Source organism: Canis lupus, chromosome 34 (genome assembly GCF_011100685.1).
Source record: "Canis lupus familiaris isolate Mischka breed German Shepherd chromosome 34, alternate assembly UU_Cfam_GSD_1.0, whole genome shotgun sequence".
In the NCBI taxonomy this organism is placed as follows: domain Eukaryota; kingdom Metazoa; phylum Chordata; class Mammalia; order Carnivora; family Canidae; genus Canis; species Canis lupus.
The window spans coordinates 36,290,712-36,307,496 of NC_049255.1; the positions used below are offsets into that span (position 1 = coordinate 36,290,712).

The 16,785-nt window shown below is 41.3% G+C and overlaps 1 protein-coding gene across 8 annotated transcripts in view; it reads right to left on the reverse strand.

Moving 5' to 3' along the window:
• Positions 1–16,785, reverse strand: part of PLD1 (phospholipase D1) — a 204,828-nt gene that overhangs the window by 124,759 nt on the left and 63,284 nt on the right. For all 8 annotated transcript variants that reach the window (XM_038583904.1, XM_038583901.1, XM_038583903.1 and 5 more), the window contains exons 2-3: positions 3,829–4,019; positions 3,446–3,573 (exon numbers count right to left, since the gene is read on the reverse strand). In XM_038583904.1, coding sequence (XP_038439832.1) covers positions 3,446–3,573; positions 3,829–3,988 — 288 coding nt within the window. In that variant the 5' untranslated portion in view covers positions 3,989–4,019. The remainder of the gene's footprint in view (positions 1–3,445; positions 3,574–3,828; positions 4,020–16,785) is intronic.

The following is a 16,785-nucleotide window of genomic DNA, read 5'->3' on the forward strand; positions in this document are numbered from 1 at the left end:
TGACCACTTTGTGAAGATGTAGCATATAAAACACGAGCACGAGAGGTAATGCAACTTGTGCTCTGAAGTCTGGAATCCAACCAGAACACTGGTAAATATTCAAATCGAGCATTTGCTTTGTCTCTAGTTGGGATTTATGACAATTACTACAACTGGAAGTTGAAAAAAAAACAAAAAAACAAAAAAACAAAACAGTTCTGGGGTTCAATATTATATGCTGCCTTTTACTTTGGCCAACATTACAGGCATCATCCTCCATCATTTTCACAGAGAAGAATGCAGGGAAACTCAGAGTGGCCAGAAACTTTGCATTCAAGTGAAAAACGCTCAATTTAAGATGAGCCAAATAAACAAGAAAAATTAAACAATTTAGGCAAGTGGCTAACATTTCCTAGGATTGTATTTCCCATTCTATGAAAACGGAATACTTAGAAAACACTGCAAATGTCATGTTTTATCCTTCACATATAGACCCCAAATTTCATACACTAAACTTCTTAGCAACTGTGAGGCAGGATGGTACCATGGAAACAGGCCATTGCATCCTTTGTGAAGCTGTTAAAGGTCTGAGACCCCGTGGTGCAGCCTACCAGCTGTGAAACTTGAGCCAAAGGTCACTTTTGTGAGACAACAGCCCAGCAGACTTATTGGAATTCTTTGGAATTGGAATCATTTGAAGAGTCTTAACAAAGGAACTGCTTACAAAGACATGATAGGGGTAAGGAAACCGTAAAGGGAAGGACAGTAACCTGGGACTCTGAAGGTATCCCCAGCCCTGGAGGGACAAGAGACAGAATCAGGTACTGGAACAGGGAGGAGAAAACCGTGGGAAGATGGCTGCCCTGAGGGAAGGGGTGCCGTTGGTCAAGGGACATAGCCAGCCCAAGGTGACCCCACTCTCCACCGTCTGAGCCCTACCAGAGGACAAAAGCAGAGGATGTCGAGGGGCAGAGCACAAGGTGGAGAAGGAGGGGAGAGGGCGCAGGAGGGCAAATGGAAGGTCCCCAGCCTGAGATGGCCCTAATAACATCTGCCTCGCTGGGCTGTCATGCAGACGAAAAGAGAAATGCCTTGCCTTGAGTGGGCACATAGAATGTATTCGGTACTTAGAAAAAAGTATATTCTTATTGGCCTGGAATCACATATAAACTGCATGAATTTAGTTCACATTTCTTAGTAAACTAAACACTAAGTAGGATAAAGATGACCCTTAGCTTTCTCACACAGACTAAGATTAAACAGAAGAAAAGCAAACTCACTAACAGAAGAATACAAGCAAAGAGAAGTCCCGGACTTGGTGACTTACATATTCATCTTCATGAAGAACTTTCAGAGACATCTAATATTAATAATACATAGTATCATACAATGTATGCTTATTTAATACTATAAGGGGCAAGGCAGGGCCACCCCAAGATGGGCCACTTTGGAATGAAGATTACTTCGAGTTAAAAAAAGCAATCAAGGGGCACCTGAGGTGGCCCAGTCGGTTAAGCATCAGCCTTCAGCTCAGATCATGGTCCCAGGGTCCCGCGATTGAGCCCCACATCGGGCTCCTGGCTCAGTGTAGAGTCTGCTTCTCCTTCTGACTCTCCCCCAACTTCTTTCTCTCTCTCTCGCTTTCACTGTCTCTCAAATAAATATATAACATCTTAAAAAAAAAAAGGCAATTAAAACCCAGGAGATCCAGGATAAGCTCTTTATTTCTTCTTCAACTGCCTAGAAAGAATTTAGCTAGAGGACTTGCTCCAGGAAGAAGGCTATCACCACAGATGACTACATTATACTATGAACTAGGTACAGTAGACAGGAAGGAACCAGCAAGGCCTGTTTGATCAAAGTCCTCTGTGTCCCATTGTCTAGTGGCTCAGCAAACATTTATTTACCAAACATTTGCTTTTTCATCTCCCTGTGAATAGCATTCCTTCTCTTTGAAGTCCCAGACACCTACCCAATTCTCTGGAGTTCAGAGTGACTACAGACCTCATTTTTGCCTGTCTTTGGAATTTCCATTCCTTTGTGGATTCCCTGTACATAGGCAATTATATTTGATTTTCTCTTATTAATCTACCTCATGTCAATTTGAGTCTTAGTCTGGCTAGAAGGACTTTTGGAGGGGACAAGAAGTTCTTGCTCCCCAATAATATAATCTATAATACTCTTGCATAATACTATGTATTATTATTATTGTTATCATCAAATCCTCATAACAAACCTGTTACACCCATTATTCACATGAGAAAATGGAGAAACAGAAAGATCAGGTAACTTGCTAGAGATCACAAAACAAAGACCGGAATCAAGCCAAGCAGCCTGGCTCTGGAGTCTGTGCATTTAATCCTCTGAGCATGCTCACCCTCTCTCAGTCTGAAGGCTGGTAGGCAAATTAAGCAAGTAATGGTCATCTCAGAGACATTTCTGAGTGGGTTGTGGTCAGTGGTGTGTCAGGGAGATACAGACTCAACTCATACACAGAGCCTAAAGGAAAGGCTGCACACAAGGGTGGGTGGAAAGTAGGACTCGAGGTATGTCCGCAAGCACAGGGAGGGCAGGACAGACCACCAGGCAAAACTACGAGGACCAAGGTAGCACGTGCCACCCTGCAAAAGACAAGGAGGAAAGGCAGGCAAAACCTGCCTCTGGAGAAAGGTTCTTCTCACTTCCCACAAGGCAGGAGCCAAGGTGGCCTTACTCTGCTGGGACCAAAGCTTGACCCACCAGCCTGGAGCAACGTCCTCTACTTCTCAGACTTGACCTCTGTGATGTACGGTCAGTAACAGAGCAAAGGCAACTGCCCTAACAGCCTCTGGTCCCATCCGTTTCAAACAGTGATGCTTTGCTTGATGAAACCATCTTCACGCTCGATGCCCTTCCAGGACTCAGAGAGAAAACCTGCAAACGAGGCCTAACAGGCAGGTTGCTAGGAGCAAATCAGAGCGGCAGAGGACGCCGGCAGGATTCTCTCGGCAGTGCTTCTGGGTAATGACACTGGCCAACCTGGCATCGTGGCCTTTTTTTCTTCCAAGAGTCAGCTGCCATCATCATCTTCTTGCTAAACAAGCATTAGGAAAGCCAACCTTTTCTTTGGCTTATAGGTGGCATTCTAGGTGTCCACATTAAACAGAAAATTGGGAGAGAGGAGGACTAGGAGAGGCACTCGGCATTTTATCAAACTTATAAATTGCTTTAGGGACCTTTTTTTTGTTGTTGTTGTTGTTAAATAGCATTCTCCAGAATGAGGAAAAAGGCATAGGAGAATAAAGACTAAATGAAAAGCATAAACTTGAGAGGCGATGAGGACTTAGAAATGATTTTAAAAATACTTCTAAACACACAGTCATAAAAACATAAACACACAGTCATAGCTACAAGGAAGGAAAAGGGAAGTCAGTGTGTTGATTCATATACATCGACTAATACAAGGTGAGTCCACAAAGGCTCTGACCCTCGTCGTAGACGTGAAGCGCTCCACTTCCAGGACTTGGGCTTGTACTGGACACCCGGAGAGATACGTCTGTATGTTAGGCTCCTTAAATCCTTGAGTCTTATAAATAGCAGAGAAAGGGATACACGCTAAAAAACAAACCAGTAAACAGTTATTGCAGGAACACAAGGACATTGCAAGAATACACGATATTAGCATGACTTGCCTTTTTATGGGCAGCTGTTCGAGTCCTAACCTGCCACAACGAGCAAACCGCTAATGAAGCGGCCTCAGCCCAGGGTTAGGACAGCAGCAGGAAGATCAATCATTTGCTGGTTATTTCAAATCTGCGCTGTCAAGCAACCCCGAGCAACTCTCTTCTCGCTCAGACCATCAGTCTTTACCTTCCTGTGTCTTGGGATCGCTGGGAGACACATCGTAATCCACCTCTTCTCCCTCGAAGTGCAGCTCCCGCGTGTCGAGATTTTCTATCAAGTTACTCATGTCTGCAGCGATTTTCTGCAGTGCAGAGGTGTTTACTCTTGGCTCATTTTTCAGGGACATGTTGGCTTCCGACAGGGCAAGAGCAAAGGGGCTGGGGAAACAAAGGGGGTTATAAGGACTTAGTATTTTGGTCAAATAAAACCCTATTCTACGATATGAATCCAGGCTCAGACACAGCATCTGGAAACAAGACAACTAGCTCTGTGTGAGCCCCAGTCATCTCAAACAACCTCTTCCTTTATTCTCCGGTTTAACATTTAAAGGATTCCTGGCTTATAAATTAAATTGGAGTGAGATCCTTAATCACAAGCGAGTAAGAAAGAGAAACACTACATTGAATAAATGCCAACATATCTTTCATCCAATTTCATTAACTTGGATAAATGAGGACAGACTCCAGGGAGGCTGGTTTGGGAATGGTGATTCAGAGAAAAAGCAATTGATTCTTAACTCTAACAAATACGTGGGGAAAAAAAGTCCTGTAGAAGTAAGCACCTCTAAATATTTTCTAAAGAAAAGTGAGGGCATTTTACAATAATCTCAATAGGCAGATTTAAAATATTTTCATGGGAGCATAACCTTTCTACATTTCCTCTGGTGGTGATATCCCAAGCAAAGTGTATACACTATCTTTTTGAAAGAGGAGGTTTGGGCCATGACTTCACATGAGTTATGATAATGTACGTGGGTTGAAAGGTAATTGATTATTATGCCTCTTCTGGAAGATACCAGAGGTGCTCAAACTGTACCTCTCTCCTTTTTAGAGAAAACCAGTTCTATCTCATTTCGACATTTAATAACACAAGTCGTTGCACACCAGTACCCAGGGAAGAACAGTTCATGTAGATTTTATTTTTCCTTTAAAATACAGAGATTTAAGCCTGGAGCACTGTCATCAGAGTTGGATGAAAAATTTCTACTGCTAGAAATAATCTGTTACAACCAGGCCCTAAAATGGCGGGGCTTTCATACGAGCAACTCCACCACGCACATCCATTTTTTTATTGCAAATCACAAACATTTACTGAGCGTCTGCCACTCACTCATTGTGAGATGCGATGAATAAATACATAAAGATGAATACGGCTGGTCCCCGTGATTAAGGAGCTCCCCATACGGGTGAGGGAAAGAAGCTACATGGCCCCAAGTTCATTCCTGGCCTCCTCCAAGGTCTTTGGCCTTCCTGAGAACGGCATGTGCTGAGTGGAAGACCGTTGGCCAGGTTCTCTCCTACCTGTATGATCATGAAGCTGGGGGCGAGGGTGGGTGGGAGGCTATAGGCAAAGCTGAGAGAGTCTTGGCCAAACTTGAAGGGCCCTTATGGGAATTCATCATCAAGTCTCTGAAATCTGTACTGCCAGGTCTGGTAGAAAGAGATCTGTTTTGGAATTTCAAAACACTGGCTGGGGGGATGTGGTTCCAGTTTGGTCAGATACATATAAATACTATAACCAAGTTCTCTGTGGACCACATAATTGATTATGTTTCTTTCTCCATGTGGGCTGTAAGGAAGCTTGGAGCCATGCCGGTGGCCTACTACTAGCAAAACAGAGGCCTGTCCTTGCCTACATCATTCCCCTTCATCTTTCTCTCCCACTTCTAATTTATATTATAACATTTATTATGGACTGATAGCTTCGTACGCACCTGGCTTGGTGGTAGTCATTTATATACATTATCATGTTTATCATCAATAATAAATCTATGAAGGTTTGTTATTTCTATTAAAGATGACAAGAGTTTATCATCCCCTCTTTACAGATAAAAACACTTAGGCACAGAGAGATTAGGAAACTTGATGAATACGTTGGACAACATGTCCAAGGTCACAGAACTAGTAAGTAGTGAAGAAGGGATTTAAAATCAGGTCTCTTGGACCCAAGAACTGATGTTCTCAACCACAGTCTTTATCTTCTCGTTCATTTTTGGTAGACACATTAAGTGCCCCGGCAACAGATGGGAGTTTTGGTAAAACAAGTGACCTTGGACAAGACTCAAATGGAGAAAACAGGAAGTAAGTTCCTCTAGGAGCTCAGCACCTCAGGATGAAGCCATTTACAGCTCTCAGGATGGACCTTGGCTATTCCTCTATAAACTAATGAGGTTGAGTCATTTCATCTCTAGGGTCCCTTTAACACTAGAACCCTAACCATAGATAAAAAATGCTATATATTGTTCAGCCTCCCCAAAGAAGTCATTACTTTAACTCAAAAAATTAACCCAAGTAGTTTTTCATATGAATACAAGAAGCAGGTGGCAGATGTTTTTCAACCTGGAAACATTTAATGAAGGTCTGTTTAGCTTCAATCAAAGAGCTTGTGGCCTCTGGTCACTATTAAAATATTTGGTTCCTTCCCTCTCAACTGAACACTTATTAAATGCCAACCATGAGCCAGGTTTTCCTTTATTTAAAATACAAAGTAATGAAAAACTTAGAGGAAACAAGACAAGGAAAAACAAGTAAGAAGTTACATCATATCACTGGTACTCATGAACTTGTAAAGCTCTGGGGTATTTTCTATCGATTAAACTGTCTTATGGTTAACTCAGCCAACTTCCTTAGCATAGGAAAACAAGAGTTACTCCAATGACTTTCCTTTTGGACAGAGTCTCACTGTTACAACGCATGTTAAAGATATACAGAGATCAGAATCACTATACACTGCAAGAAAACTGGAACAAATAGTACAGTCACTGGATCAAGTTAAAATAAAAATCTTTTTTTTTTCAGATAGAAAGAAAAGCAGCATATAAACTTGTGAAAAATTTAAGAGTGAGAAAAGAAATAGAAAGGAATCCTCTTATCATTTATACTCGAGTGTTTGCTAAAATTACACTTATTAGCACATAATACAGTTATGTTATTTGATACTCACAATGGTACTACCTGGTATTTATGATTATTCTGAAAGGCTTAGTTAAGTAACTGGCCCAAGGTCACTCAACTTGTGTCAGTGTTGAATTTACTCATAAAGCAAATTTTTCTGGCTCTCAAATCTCATGGACTTGGTTATAGATGTTCACAATTACTGATTTTATTTAATGGGTTGAATGTCCATAAATTTGTCTTTTCTACAAAGTTTATGTTTCACAACAACGAAAAACGTTATCTGCTTCAATCCCTGTATCTTAGAAGGGAGCCTATTGACTCTATAGTCACTATAGTAGTGGAAGCAACATATCCCAACAGCCTCCTAAATTCCTTTTTAGTCTTTTATTTTTGTGGTTTATAATATTTTCTAAGATCACCTGGGGTTTCAGTGGACCCAAAGGGTTTGTAGATTTCTTTTGTGAGATTTGTGTGTGTGTGTGTGTGTGTGTGTGTGTGTGTGAAGACTCTACCATTTAATAATGGAAAATGAACCAAATTGTTTACATTACTGCCTTCACTCATGTCTGTGGTTGCTTTGGGTTGAATTTTTATCCATCACTTGTATTGCTGGTTTCATTCTTGAATACCAAACTGTAAGGCTATCTACACTAAAATGTTGTCAAATCTTAATTTATTAGCCTAGCTTTTCTTTTATCTAAATTAATCTATAATGGTGGGTGAACAGCTGCCACAGCTTAACCAGCAATGGGATAAGGCCTTCTAGTGTTTACACTTGAGATAATGTAATTGATTTTAACTCCTTATAAAATTATACTGCAAGATCATTATCTCTCTTGGTACCAAGTAGAGATGGTACCCATGGAGTGATAATAGCAGCTGTGTTTTATTTCTTCTTGCATCTCTATCTGGGAAAAAAAATACGGTGTTATTTTTTTCTTCCTGGTATTGAATACTAGAAATATAATTTTTTGCAGGGAACATTTTTAAATTACTTCCGGTTATTTATTCAGTGGTGAAATCAAAGAACTCTAGAGTTTCTTCCTTCCTTTTTTTTTTAAGATTTTATTTACTTATTCATGAGACACACACAAAGAGAGGCAGAGACATAGGCAGATGGATAAAAATATTTGGTTCCATCCCTCTCAACTGAACAAACTAACTGTAGATAAAAAATGCTATATATTGTTCCCCTGCAGGGAGTCCAATGTGGGACTCGATCCCAGGACTCCGGGATCACTACCTGAGCCAAAGGCAGACGCTTAACCACTGAGCCACCCAGGCATCCCTCTAGAGTTTTTTCTAATCTTAATTTTCAACATGACTGGGAAATAGAACATCAAAGGAAGCAGATATTTTCCTTTCAGATAGTACATACATAAACATGCCTAAAACAAAGTATAATAATAATATTATAACTACTAGTATTAAAATAAATATTAGCATTAGTTAATAGTTGCTGAGTGTATATACTATATGCCAGGCACTATTCAAAAGATGAATTGCACGATCTCACTGAATCCTCACAATCTTAGGAGCTGGGTCCTATTGTTAACCCCATTTGATTTTTTAGAGAAGGAGCCCAAGGGGAGAGGCAGAGGACAAAAAGAGAGAGAGAATCTTAGGCAGACTCCATGCTCAGTGCAGAGCCCGACACAGGGCTCCATCTCACGACCCTGAGGATCATGAGCTGGGCCAAAATCAAGTCAGACACTTAACCAATCAAACCACCCAGGTGCCCCTGTAACCCCCATTTGTAAGATAAGAAGCTTAGATAGAATGGACAACTTTCCCAGAGCCCTGTGGCTGGGCAGTGATAGAGCTGGACCCAATCTTGATTGATCTGACTCCAAAGTCCAGCTACTTTACCTGGTAGTGGCAGGAGGGATAGACACTGAAGACTTTTAATCCTTACTTTACATGCTCTTAGCACTAAAGAATTCAAAATGAAAACAACAATAACCAAAAAAACTCAACATTTACTCTGTGAAGATAATGGACGTACTTCTTGCCTCCCTTTCTCACAAAACATGCAAAGTTCTCCCACACTTTTTAAATACATTACTTGTGCTTGCCAAAAAAAATAAATGCCATGTATTTCCAACCCAAAAATCGTAGCATAATGCTTGAATATGAAATGCATTTTAATTAGATCATTTAAAACCAAACTGACTCATGAGGATTTCTTATTTTCCCATTTTTCACTATGATGAAGTTAATTGGTAGACCCACACTATCTAACCTCCCAGAACACATTATATAGCAATGATTTGTCCAGGACTGACTTGATGTTCCCTGAAATGCAAACATTATAAATGTGGATTCAAGTACTAAACTCAATCTCTAGTGACATAGTAAACCTTGGATAAATATTTTTTGAGTTGAGCTGACTTTGAATAAAGTAAATGATATTATCCTAGTTTACATTCTAGATGATATATGTCGAGAAAATAACATCAAAAAAAAAGACTCTTGGTGTTTACTTAGATCTTTGATTAAAAAAACAATATTAGTTCCACAAATATCAATGGAGGGCTTATTATGCACCTTGGACAGATAATTAAATGTCAGTGGTAGAGGGACAAGCCGGATGGCCAAGGTTGTTCCACCGTTATTATCAGTGTAACCGGGGTAACCAGCAGCCTGCAGGGCTTCAGCATCCCCTCTATAAAATGGAAACAATGCCACCTCCGCTTCCTCCCTTGGGAAGCTGGATGGAGCCCATGTCATAACGCGTACACATCTGCGGGTGAAAGTAATCTAGGCTGCTAACACTACCTTAAATTCTATTAACAGGCAGCCTCTGAAAAATAACCTTAGGAAACTTTTTCATTTCAGTCTTTTTCAGGGCTGTCGGGCTAGGACATATCCTTCATCTCTTATTTCGCTCCATCCAGCAGCTGTCTTTCTAGCCGGGCTGCTCTGAGAATGGGACTCTTCTACTCACCCAGTCCTGAAATGTCTTGGCCTCGACTCCTCCACTTGCAGAGAAACCACCAAGCCCTTCCCAAGCAAAAGCAATCACCAGGCATTAAGCAGTCAAGCCCCGTGAATGCACTTCCCCTTCCTTGCACATCTCCCTGGCCTCGTCCTTCTCTCCCTGGGTTAAGGCGTCACTTCTGTTGCACGGTGTCACTTGTGTCCATTGCAGTGGCTCCTGTTCCCTTCTGGCTCCATGACTTGGATGAGATCTCTGTCTCCCTCCCAACCCCAGAAAAAAAATGAATATATTTTGCATAGATTCTCACAGGTTCGTGGATGTCCCTTTAAGGGCCTTAGGTTAAGAAGCCCTTCCACCGAGATGCAACCAGGAGCTGATGTGCTGACCTGCCCATCTTCCCACACACGGGGATACTGAGGTAGGGCAGGGGGAGAGCCAGACCCCTCATCACCTTGTTGAACACCCGCTCAAGAAATAATTTGTTGATTTGTTGTCATAGAGCGTCTACAGACAAGGCAGTAGGCCGCAGGTTATCCAGTGAATGCCACAAAGACATTTCCCTCAGATACCACAGCTACTGTCAGAGGTAAAAGTCTTCTGGTTGAAAGACCCTCTGAGAGGGGTATGACCTGCATGAAATACGTAGGCTGCTGACGCCGTGGCGACTAAGATGGTCAAGTGCTATCAGAGCTAACTGTGCGCCCGGCTTCTGCCGAGGGCTCTTCACGCATCCCCACAACAACGTCACGAGGGAGGTACGGTCATCACCCCCCTTTACAGGTTACGAGCCAGGCTGACCAAGGGGACGAGTCAGAAAGAAAGCCTGGTGTCAGCACAGCTCTGGCTGCCACAGACGCCACGCTCCTGTTCTGCTCTGTGTTCTACTTGCATCCACGTCAGGAAAGGGGGACGCTCCGTGGAATCACACATTCCTTGTCCTGCTGCACAGCCTTTGAGTCCAGACTTGCTGTTACTTAATATGGTTCCAGGAAATACAAGTCTGATTCCCAAACACTATCCACTCTCTGAGCTTCAGATCTGATCTGACCTTGGGGCCCCCGGGGCCTATCACTCTCCCATTACTTATCTTTCTTTCCTGGTTTCAGGGCACAGCCTCCACTGGGCCTCACACGGACACTGCTGTTTTCCCTCAGGTGTCAAGGCTGCAGATGATGGTGCATCCACAGGTCAAGAGTTGAAACCACGTTCTCTCCCTTTTCCCTAGCTACAAACAAAAACAACTACACCTACATAAAGCAATTTTTAGCATGAAAATCATTGCTTAAAAAAAAAAAAAAAAAAAAAGAAAATCATTGCTTGATTCTCATGATTCTTCCTGAATCCTTTGACCTCCTTGGATGGCCTCTATTCTCTGCCATAAGCTCTCTTAGTCATTTCCTTTGACGTGTCCCAGGGTTAAATATTCCTCTCTTTGCTGGAGCGAACATGGACATAATCACTTTAGTGCTCAGCATCCTCATCTAAAAACTGAAATTAATAGCCAGTTGTCTGTGTGTAGACTTTACAACGGATATAGGATCGTAAGAAAGACTCTTTTTCAGCACTAAATGCCAGAGAAAACACATTCTAGACAACCCCACCCGGGAGATAAAAACCTACCCCAAATGTCAAGGGTATTCAGATGTTCTGAGCCAACATCTAAACAAGATTTGTTCCTGCTTCTCTTGATGGTAATGCACACATAAACATTTGTATTTGGAGAAAACAGGGGAGAGCCCCTCTTAATTCCAAAGTTTGTTAATAAGTTTATTGGGTGTGAGTGTGTATGAGCACTGGATTAACTTAAATCAATAAGGATCCTGCAGGGAAAATTCTTCATTATAAAAATAAAAGGTAATTAACATTGTTAAAAACTGATGAAAAAAATAATAAAAAATAAAAAAAACTGTGATGAGACTTCTAAAAATAACATCCTTTGGTGTTAAAGGAATACTCAATTTTTTATGGCCAAGAGCAGAATATGCGTGTCTTGTGATGTGTCTGAGAAGGAAGCAAACTACACATGAATTTATAGGAACAAACATTACGCTCGTTGACAAACGCCGCTAAGCAAAGGGACATAAATCTTTTTTTCTCACTAAGGCAGAGTTAGACTCCCAATGATTCAGCGGGTGAGCAATATATGAATAACATAAATACTTTTCTTTGGGATAGAGTTCATTTGCATTCAAGTGGCTTCAAGAAAAGCTTTCTCTCACTGGCTCAAAACATTAAATACTGTTTTTTCGTGAATATGTGTCACTTTTGATAAGAATACATGTTGATCAAGAAGATAAGCTAGGAAAATCAAAGGTTTTGACTAAGCCATTTCTACTAGCATTGCTTCTTTTCCTTCCAACTGATCTTTGCATCATGTGACGGCAGCTCCATTCACCAAGGACATCCATTCCCTATGAACTTTGTTTATCATTAAAATTCTTTCCAGCTGTCTAAACTTCTATGATTCCACCCTTTCACCTCTCAACCTCCTTCACAGTGAGTTTTAGGCAACACAGCATTTTCAGTGATCACCCACCTCTGAAAAGAATGAAGTGAGCAAATAGGTGCGTGCAAACTCCTCTGTACATCCTCCGGCGCTAACGAGCCCCCGAGCTGTCATGACTGCTGATAAATATAGCAAAAATCTCCTTTTTTTCAAAACCTATCCACACACTTACAAAAAAAACAAATATTTGTCAAGGCAGCTGAGTACCATGGAAAGTATGTGATTCTGAGTTAAACAGCTTGAATTCTGACCCCTTTTCAGGCTGAAACAAGGTATCTATCTACATCTCTGTAAGTCCCAGTCTCCTCATCTATAAAGTGGAAGTCATACTGCTCAAGAATTGTAAGAATTAAATGATCTAAAGTGAGTGGCTTCGAGCTGGGGCTCTAGAAGATGCGGAAATCATGTTCGTTGTTTCCTGTGCCCTCGGCTATTGCTAGAGCTACCAGATGTCGGCCAAGTCCCTGTATCCATACCAGAGCCCAGTCCCATCCCTGAGTACAAAAATTGGCAGTCAGAATTATATCCTGGGGGTGGGGGTGTGATGTCACCCACTATAGGAGACACGGTTACAAATATCTGAAAACAAAACGATCAAGCTCATGTAGTTGCCCCTTTCCCACTACCAACACAGAATTGCTGAAGAAACTGTAATCCTCTTTTAAAAATCCTTAGGTAAGGGACACCTGGGTGGCTCAGTTGTTGAGCATCTGCCTTCAGCTCAGGGCGTGATCCCCAGGTCCTGGGATCAAGTCCCCCCATCAGGTTCCCTGCATGGAGCCTGCTTCTCCCTCTGCCTGTGTCTCTGCCTCTCTGTGTCTCTCGTGAATAAATAAATAAAATATTCAAAATAAATCGATAAAATAAAAATGCTTAGTTAAAGATGAAAGCAGAGGCAGCAACAACAAAAGCAATAACGCAGGAGAACCAGTTTCCAAGGATGAAGAAACAAATTAAAGTCAGATGAGTACATGGGAACTAAAGCTGAAGAGGCCCAAGGGTTTCAGCCTTGGAGAAAAGATCTGGGATTACAGTTCTCTCCCCACATGAACATTAGCAGACATGACCCCAGGACGACAAGAGACAGGGGCCTGGAAGCAAGCCTCCTCCAAATAACCTAAGTCTCCAGGAGTTACAGTCTCTGTTTAAGAGAGATGAGCAAAACTATACCCTATAAGCAGCACTGGGAAGAAACTGCATGGAACTGAAGAAACAAAGAAATGAGGACCTTTATATAAAGCTGATCCAGGGTTATAATCTCCGGTATTGTATGAGGTCAGCCAGCCCACAGATCAGGACTATAAATTCAATGATAAAAAAAAACTGTCTGAAGAACCACCACAAAGAGGCAGAAACCGGAAGGTCACCTACACTTGGAGAAAGGAATGACACTGTTTTTGTCTAAGGGCAGAGGAAGTCCAGGCTAGGTTGGGTGGCTAAAACTCAGAGAGAAAATCCGCAGTCCTGCTGGCTTGAAGAATCAGACAACAGGCTTCACGGTCTTCACAGTAGCTGAAATGTGAAGTGGGAAACTCTGAAAAGGAGAGCCACAGAGGAGGAGTGCCAACTTCTGCACAGGTTAACCCATGAACCATGCAGGCATGAGCACAACCCCAAAGGAACTCAGATGGTACTAAAATGACTTCCATGAAGTTTTCTGCAGTTGCCCACCACAGGAAAGACCGAGTTTGGAGTTGAAGTCCAGCCAAATTAACTACCCACTCAAAAACTAAAAAAAAGAAAAAAAAATCTCCTGAAAGGAACATAACTGAATTGAGTTTCTACGATCTATCAGGCATACTGTCACCTAAAATTATTAGACCTAGAAGAAACAGAAAGATGTGACGCATTCAGAAGAGAAAAGGCTATCATCAACGGAGGCTTATTGTGAGATGTTGAAATCAGCTGACAAGGATTTTATTTTTTTTCTTAAAGATGATTTATTTATTTAGAGGCAGAGTGGGGCAGAGGGAAAGGGAGAGAGAACCCCAAGCAGACTCTGTGCTGAGCACGGAGCCCAAAGTGGGGTTCGATCTCGTGACCATGAGATCGCGACCTGAGTCAAAATCAAGAGTCAGACGCTTAACCAAGTGTGCCTTTCCAGGTGCCCCCCAGTTGACATAAATTTTAAAGCAACTATTATAACAAACTCAAGAATGTAAAGGGAAGTGTGTTTTTCACAAATGAACATACAGAAAATCTTATCAGGAAACAAGAAAAATTCATTGAATGGGCTTAACAGCAGAATGACAATGACCGAAAAAAGTCCATGAACTTGAAGACAGAGCAGTAGAAATTATCCAAGTTCAAGGAGAGACAAAAAAGGAGGGGGAAGATTTCTAATAAATGAGTAGAGCCCCAGTGACTTATGTAATGATATCAAAAGAGCAAACATACATGTAACTTGAGGCCCAGGAATTTGGGCTAGAGAAAAAATGAGGAAGAAAAAAAAATGTTTAAAGAAATAATGGCAAAAAATGTTATCAAATTTGGTAAAATAAATTTACAGATTGAAGAAGTTTGGTGAATCCCAAGCAGGAATAAATACAAAGAAAACCATATATATGCATATTAAAGTCAAGCTGCTAAAGTATAAAGAAAAGAGATGTTAAAAGTAGCCAAAGAGGGCAGCCCAGGTGGCTCAGCAGTTTAGCACCGCCTTCAGCCCAGGATGTGATCCTGGAGACCCAGGATCAAGTCCCATGTCAGGCTCCCTGCATGAAGCCTGCTTCTTGCTCTGCCTGTGTGTCTGCCTCTCTCTCTACCTGTGTCTTTCATGAATAAATAAATAAAATATTTTTAAAAATTAAAAAATTAAAAAAAAGTAGCCAAAGAGGGGCCCCTGGGTGGCTCAGTCAGTGACCCATCTGCCTTCTGCTCAGGTCATGACCTCAGGGTCCTGGGATGGAGCCCCACATCAGGCTCCCTGCTCCATGGGGAGGCTTGCTTCTCCCTCCCCCTCTGCCTGCACTTCCCTCCACCTGTGCTTGCTCTATCAAATGAAGAAAATCTAAAAAAAAAAAAAAAAAAAAAAAAAGCAGCCAGAGAAAAAGGACACATTACATTTAAGAGAACACTACTAAGGACAACTAAACTCCCATCAGAAACAAATGGGGGTGGGGTACCTGGGTGGCTCAGTCTGTTGAGCCTCTGACTCTTGGTTTAGGCACAGGTCATGATCTCAGGGTCGTGAGATTGAGCCCCGCATCAAGCTCTGCACTCAGTGCAGAATTCTTTTCCTTACTCCCTCTTCTTTCCGTTCTGCTCCTCCCACTATTTGCTCTCTCTCAAATAAAAAAATAAAATCTTAAAAAAAAAGGAAAAAATGAAAGAAAGAAATGGGGTCTGTAACAGTGAAATGATATCCTAAAACTCAATAAATATGGAACCAAATAAACACGTTACTTTTCCTGAAACTAACCTACTAATTCAAATTCCAAAGAATTTCGCACAGAACTTGACAACGTGACCCTAAAATTCATAATAGGAAAGAATTAAGAATAGGCAGGTATGTTTTGTCCAACCAGGTATCAAAAATTATTATAAAGCTGGAGAAATTAAAATAATGTGGTCCTGACAGAGAAATAGACACAGAACCAAAGAGTGACCCCCCGAAAATAAGCCCATGCATGTATGGGTCTTGATGTATGATGGAAGTGGCATGAAAAAGAATTAGTAAAGAAAGAATGAGCCCTTCAATAAACAATGCTAGCACTATTGGCAATTCACAAAGAAATATAAAATAAAATCAGTTCTCGATCTCACAGCTCCCTAAGAATGATTTCTATTTGGATTAATGTTCTAAATGTAAATTTAAAAATTCTAATCTATAGAAGAATGTCTTTATGGCCTCACGGTTACAAAGGCATCCTAACAAGACACAAAGAACACAAATCATAAAGCCAATAGCTTTAACCACACTAAAATTTAAAACTTCTGTTAGACAAGTGGCAAAATTAAACAACAAACCTACATTTGGAGAAGACATACATAGAACATACAAAGAACTCCTACAAATACATAAGAACATCCAAAGATCAGTAGAAAATAGACCAGGAGTATATACAGGCAATTTATGTAAGATGAATTCTGAATTTACAGTGAATATTTAAGCATGTTTAACCTTCCCAGTAATCAGGGAAGTCCTATTAAAACAATAAGATACTTTTTCATATCCATTGAATTAGTAAAATTTCTGCAAGTCAGAAATTACAATGTAAGGTAATGGAACTCTCATGTACTGCTTCGTAGAATCGTGAGTTTAAAGAGCCCCTCGGAAAGCAATTTGGCAAGGCCTAATAAACTGGAACATGGCATAACCTTCCCTTGCATTTCTTCCTTGAAATATAGTCACCAAGAAACTCAACCATGGGTGAGCTTATTTAAGAAAATATATTATGGGGATCCCTGGGTGGCGCAGCGGTTTGGCGCCTGCCTTTGGCCCAGGGCACGATCCTGGAGACCCGGGATCGAATCCCACGTCGGGCTCCCGGTGCATGGAGCCTGCTTCTCCCTCTGCCTGTGTCTCTGCCTCTCTCTCTCTCTCTGTGACTATCATGAATAAATAAATAAAATCTTTA